General features: G+C 41.7%; 1 protein-coding gene and 3 non-coding genes across 5 annotated transcripts; all 4 read right to left on the minus strand.

The window, feature by feature from the left end:
• Positions 1–1,071: 1,071 nt before the first annotated feature.
• On the minus strand, positions 1,072–1,156 carry LOC134514032 (small nucleolar RNA SNORD100). The gene has a single exon (XR_010070619.1). It is a non-coding gene; the product is annotated as a small nucleolar RNA SNORD100 (small nucleolar RNA).
• A 319-nt stretch (positions 1,157–1,475) lies between these two features.
• Positions 1,476–5,490, minus strand: RPS12 (ribosomal protein S12). Of its 2 annotated transcripts, none has more exons than XM_063329563.1 (6): positions 5,401–5,490; positions 5,211–5,262; positions 4,655–4,771; positions 2,895–2,997; positions 2,293–2,394; positions 1,476–1,562 (listed from the first exon to the last, which is right to left on the minus strand). In XM_063329563.1, exons 2-6 carry the CDS (start codon positions 5,222–5,224, stop codon positions 1,500–1,502), a joined length of 399 nt encoding a protein of 132 aa, XP_063185633.1. In that variant the 5' UTR covers positions 5,225–5,262; positions 5,401–5,490; the 3' UTR covers positions 1,476–1,499. The 2 variants fall into 2 exon arrangements, with proteins under 2 accessions (XP_063185633.1, XP_063185634.1); XM_063329564.1 differs by having other exon boundaries at positions 5,211–5,259; positions 5,401–5,443.
• LOC134514031 (small nucleolar RNA SNORA33) lies at positions 1,858–1,994 on the minus strand. The gene has a single exon (XR_010070618.1). It is a non-coding gene; the product is annotated as a small nucleolar RNA SNORA33 (small nucleolar RNA).
• LOC134514020 (small nucleolar RNA SNORD101) lies at positions 3,857–3,931 on the minus strand. The gene has a single exon (XR_010070607.1). It is a non-coding gene; the product is annotated as a small nucleolar RNA SNORD101 (small nucleolar RNA).
• Positions 5,491–5,540: the final 50 nt, after the last annotated feature.

A 5,540-nucleotide genomic window follows, 5' to 3' on the forward strand; every position in this document is an offset into this window, starting at 1 on the left:
TTCCTGTTCTCAGTGTTTAGAAACCTCTAGTAGCTGCATGAAATTAGATCTGCAACTAAAGCTCTTATCCACACAAGTGATTTTCTGTCATTTCAACTATATTTAAAAACATCCAAATAGAAAATGTTGACATTTTTACATTTGTGCTAACTTCCCTCTATTTGCAATACTAGCTTGACATTAACTAAAACATTAAAAGCTACTTTAACGCCTCTCCTGAGAAGCTCACACACAAGACTGAACACACAAAGTTCAGCACAAGGATACACTTCTTGTTTTTAACCTGACTTGGAACAGGTGACTATTATTAAAAGTACAAACAAAAATGTTACTACAGGAACCTCTCACAAATCCAAGTCACCCAGATCTAGCTATTACAAAGCTGTGACAGGGGAAAAACCCCTGACACTTTAAAAGCTTTGAGAGCTGTAAGTGCATCTAAGCCCAGCACCTGGAGAAGATGTCCACCTCTACACTACATGAATGACTGGGGATATCAAAAAAAAAAAGAGGTTACAAATCATAAGGAAAATTCAAGCTCAAGAACATAAGTAAACAGAGATACACATTCCCATCTTCTCAGTCAACAGGTGGCCAGCCTGACACACTTACATTCATGTCTTCCTTATCAGCATAATGGAGCAATTCCTTATGACTCCTTAGAGCTGCTCCACAGAAAATGTAAGACATAGAAAACAACTTGCATAAGAAAGAAGAGAAAGTAACCTTGAATTCCAATACCACCTTATTGTCAAAAAGCAAAAACACTGACAAAAAAAACCCCACAAGTTCTGTACAATATCAAACTACTAGGGAAACCAAGACACAGGGCAAGTCACAGCTCAACACTGCCTTCTTTGAGCAATGAGATCTCAACTACTTGGCTACACTGACTCTTGAGAACTACAGGATCAGATCTAGAAGTACATGACAACACTTCTAAGGAGCTAGTTCTACCAACGATTTGCTTCAGAACTGGAGGGGCTTGGGGGCAGGGAGAACCCAACAAAACACACTATCTGTGAAGTAAATTCCCTGAATAAATTAAGGGAGCATTTAGAAGTTTCCTGCAACATCTCAGAAGACTTGGGTAACGGTTAAGGCTGTTCTCCTCATTTGTTTCAGTAGAGGGAGCCAAAGTTTCATCACAGATGCAGCAGTACTTCAGACTCCCTAATAAGTTACTCAAAAACCAAGCACAGGCCTAAACACTGTCAAACCAACACACTGTCAGTGTTTTTAAGACTGTGTGCTACGTTCAGCAGGTTGGTAACCTCTGGGGTAGGTAAAAACAGGAAACAGAAGGACCCTAGTATGGAATCGCAGGGACTGCCATTATCTTTTTAGCAGCTGACAAGAGTTAACATACTAATAAACCACACCAAGACCTGCAAAGTCCTTTCATCTTCTGATGTTCTCCTCTGCAACTTAAAGAACTATTCCACAGATACCCACCCATTAATCACACACACACGTCAGGTTCAAAATTTATTTTCCATTCATTTCTTGCACTTGAAGTACTCTTCGATGACATCTTTGGCCTGAGATTCCTTGCCATAGTCCTGTAACACAAGATAACATATTAATAACACAGACCCATTCAAAAATTTTAGAACAGATTCTGACTCTTTCTCAAGGCATTCACAAATACTCCCAAAATTCCAGACACGTAACCTCAAGCAATCTGCCAAGCTGCTTTGCCTTTGTTCTCTACTAAGAAGCTAGTCTCAAAGTATAACACCTATTGGTACGGATCCAAACAAATTCTTCATTTCTGCTTAAAGAAAGCCAAGTGAAGTATGCAAAACAGTAGCAAAAGTGTGGAATACATGCAGAAAGAATCAGGCTTTATTGTGAAGATGTAGCCATCTGTTGGGACCTCAAAGACAACAAAGTCTTCAAGGCTCGTACTGTGGCTTTGCTTTACCAGTGTCTTTTTAAAAATAATGCTCTGCAAAACATTTTCAAGTTGAGCAGAGACTTTGAACTGGCTTTTTTTTTTTTCTGAGGCCAAACTTCATCTCTTCTAGTTAAAATGTCTTTCCTTACTGGCAAGCAGGCATAGATACTTTAAGGACACAACCATTAACCCACAAAATGAGTATTATGAATAAACATGAAAGGGCCTATAGAACAGAGAAGCAGTTTATCTTCACTAGCAACACTGGAGAATAACTGTTTAAAAAAATAAAATCCAAGAGCTCTATTTAATATTCCCTTATCTACAGCAACCTTATCTCTACTGCTTATTTCCAGAAGTCAAGAAATAAGCTATAATTAGCATCATCTTACTTTGACAACCACGCAACTGCAGCCCACTACTTTGCGAGGTTTTCCTTCTCTGTCGATCTTGCAGAGACCGACCCATTCACCCAGCTTCTTGTTGTCATCAACCTGTGTTAAAACATTGCATCACATTAGAACTAGTCATTTCTAGCTAAACAGGGTTTAGCAAAAAAGCTGCTGTACTAACTACATTACTGAGTAATGGGGTGATGCTTTCCTCAAGTATCAGTTTGTGGTGGAGCAAAGTAGCATCATTGTAAGCTTCTAAATATTTTGAGGTCACATTGAGACTCCCCCTTTACTCCACCAACCACTTGCAGCATTAAATCTATCTCTTATTATACAGGACATAAGAATTCATTTTAACTTTGTAAGACACTTGATAGACATCCTTTGCCATTTACATCTGCAGTTTTTGTACTGCTCCTACGACAATCACACAGAACTAAAACATGCTCTGCAGCTAAGAGAAGTTTTACTTAGATAAGCCACACACAGAATTACAGCAAAGTGTTTCAAAGATTCATCTCTCTATGTGCTCAAACAAGCAGCTTATATTGCAAGCGGGATAACTGTTCCAAACTTGTGTGTCAAGTTCCACCACTCACCTTTATTAAGTTTATCTGATGTTCTGCACAAAGTGCTTCGACTAATTTTACATACGTGGGTTCATCACAATTTGAAGCCAGAACACAAAGATGGGCCTGGCGTCTAAAAAAAATGAAAACATAGAAATGTAACTTCAGATGCTGCTTAAGCTTTCTTCGATAATCAAAACCACAAAGAAAGTTCAGCACCTGCATTTCTAGACAATCACTTCCTAAGTTTAATTTTTGGTTTTGAGACACCATGTGCTTTTGAAATACTAAGTATACTTTTGATATGATCTACTACTTTTTTTCATATATGTAATAAAACACTCATACATTGTTGGCTTTATTATCAGATTCTTTCCAGTTTTGGAGGCTTCTTAAAAACCCCACTAAATAAACTCTCAGCCATTGGAAAAAAGGTGTAATAACTGGATAAACACCAGTGCCACTATTAGAAAGCAATCAAGTCAAAAGTTGCTTTTTCTCATTTACCTCAGATTACAATAATTTTAATTGTAGTTATTAAAAGCGTGAATTTCCATCTCGAGTTGTTTTAAACTCTTCAGAACAATCTTTTCTACTTACCTTAAAAGAAGCTGTTATGTCAGGGCCTCGTTTCTAATTAGGATCTTTGTATACTGTGGTACAATGTTAAGAATACCAAAGGGATACCTGACAACAAGAAGAGCTGTATAGGTCTTCTGTGCTTAACCTAATGCAATTTGACCACTGCAAACAGTCAGTTTTCTCTACGCCCTTCCTTATCATGAGTTTCACCAGAACATTTGAGAAATGTTTCCAAGCAAGAACCATCACACACCAGTGTATATAAACCTTATACATACATCATCCTCACAACGCACAGCATATGAAGTTGCATCTGAACTCAAAGAACTCTAACAAACTAGCAGCCAGTCACCTAAGTTGTATTTCTCTTCCATCATTTGGTACTTTGTCTTAGAGCTTTTTGCATACAGGTTTGTCAGACTGCTGTTCTCACTCATAAGGCGAGTGAAGGGGTATCCGACAAATGATTAAGTCATCACCCAAACACTGTAGCATTACACTTAAGCACTGTCTATTCTTAAAAGTACATGCCTATATACATACACACTAGAAGTAGGTGTATGTATGCATGTATATGCCCATGTGTAATACTTCACCCTACCAAGAAACCATAACTAGTTACCATGGTTGGCACATGGCATGTATGACAAGTCTAATATTGTTTTCATATTGTACCAAAGCAATTATTTACAGCTGCAACACAAAAAAATGAGGGTAGAAAAAGTAAAGGCTACCTATGAATTTCAGGGTTATTTTTATAAAAACTAAACCAACTCTTCCAGGTTAAGTCTGACATATATATTAACCTTCCCAACTAAAGTTTTTAGAAAGTTTTGGGAAGAGTTATGTTTCTTAAAACACAGATTCTTGAGCCCCATATTTCTGTGACTACATACTGCCAAGACCATGCCATTTTCTTCACAAAACCAACCTACATGAAAACTTGATAGCACCAGGGTCAAAAAACCCCAGAAGCTAACACACTAGACTCTGTTATTCTTGAGTCATCAAGTTTAGCATCTGTATTTTAAGACCACAGTTAAAGACCCAAAACTGAGATAACAAAAACCAAAACTCATTGGCAGAAAAACATATTCTTACAAAAGCTCTTAAGTAAAAAATCTGGACAAAGTGAGCACTGTATGTGTTCAGCACATCTCACCCAGTTTTGTTATTCACCATAGACAAAGTGGGAAAACAACACTTACTTGTCCAAGGCTTTGGCTGCTTCACGGATACCACGAGCTAGGCCATCATGGATAAGTGCGGTCTTCAGCACTTCTTGCAGGGCGGTGTTAACATCCATTACACCTCCAGCAGTAATGCTAAAGAGAAGACAGATATCACTCTGATCGTACCAACACCTTCCAACTATAAGCCAAAGTTTCCCGTTCACCTGCAAGCATCCAATCGTTAAAAAAAAATACAGAAGAAAAGCAAGCTATAGAATAAGGCCAAAGAAAAAACTCAAAGAAAGAAGACGAAAAAGAGGAAAAACCCAAAGAAACTGAAGAGCTTAAATCTTTCTGGCCTGCCAGCCGGCTATGCTCTCCCCACGCTCCCTCACAAAGAAGGGAAGCCACGCACACAGCCAGACCCACGCCCAGCCTCTCCCCTGCAGGAAGCATGCGGCAGCTCCATGGCAGGGCCTGCGCAGGCCGCAACTACCAGCCCCGACACGGAGCGGCGCCACACGGCGCGGTCGGTAAGGCGAGATGCGGCCCACCCGGCTCCACCGTCCCCCACCGCCCCGGCCCCGCTCACCCTTCCTCGGCCATGGCGCTCTCGGTGGATGTTGCTCCCGCCCGGGTTCCTGCTGCAAATACAGACACAGGCCGCCCTGGTGAGTGGCGCCGGCCGCCCCGGAGCCCCCGCCCGGCCCGCTCCCGCCGCGATGCCCCGCCAGCGGCGGGGATTCAGCCCGGCAGGCCCCGGCGCCATCACGGCTACTCACCCCGGCGCCGCCGCCAGCCGCCAGAGAAAGAGAAGGGCGGGCCTTCCGCGTGGCGCTCTTATAGCCCGCCAGGACCCCAGCCCGCGCGGGCGCGCGGGCTGTCCGCGGCGCTGCCTGATCCGCCACCTCGCCCGCCCCCG

The sequence above is a fragment of the Chroicocephalus ridibundus genome, chromosome 3, assembly GCF_963924245.1.
Source record: "Chroicocephalus ridibundus chromosome 3, bChrRid1.1, whole genome shotgun sequence".
Taxonomy (NCBI): domain Eukaryota; kingdom Metazoa; phylum Chordata; class Aves; order Charadriiformes; family Laridae; genus Chroicocephalus; species Chroicocephalus ridibundus.

Bases quoted from the DNA above. Each gene is read 5' to 3' on its own strand.
- RPS12 (XM_063329563.1), bottom strand. The intron at 2,998-4,654 runs GTAAGTGTTGTT...CATTTTTTTTAG, and splicing joins GCAGCCAAAGCCTTGGACAA to ACGCCAGGCCCATCTTTGTG. The intron at 2,395-2,894 runs GTGAGTGGTGGA...GTTTTAACACAG, and splicing joins ATCAGATAAACTTAATAAAG to GTTGATGACAACAAGAAGCT.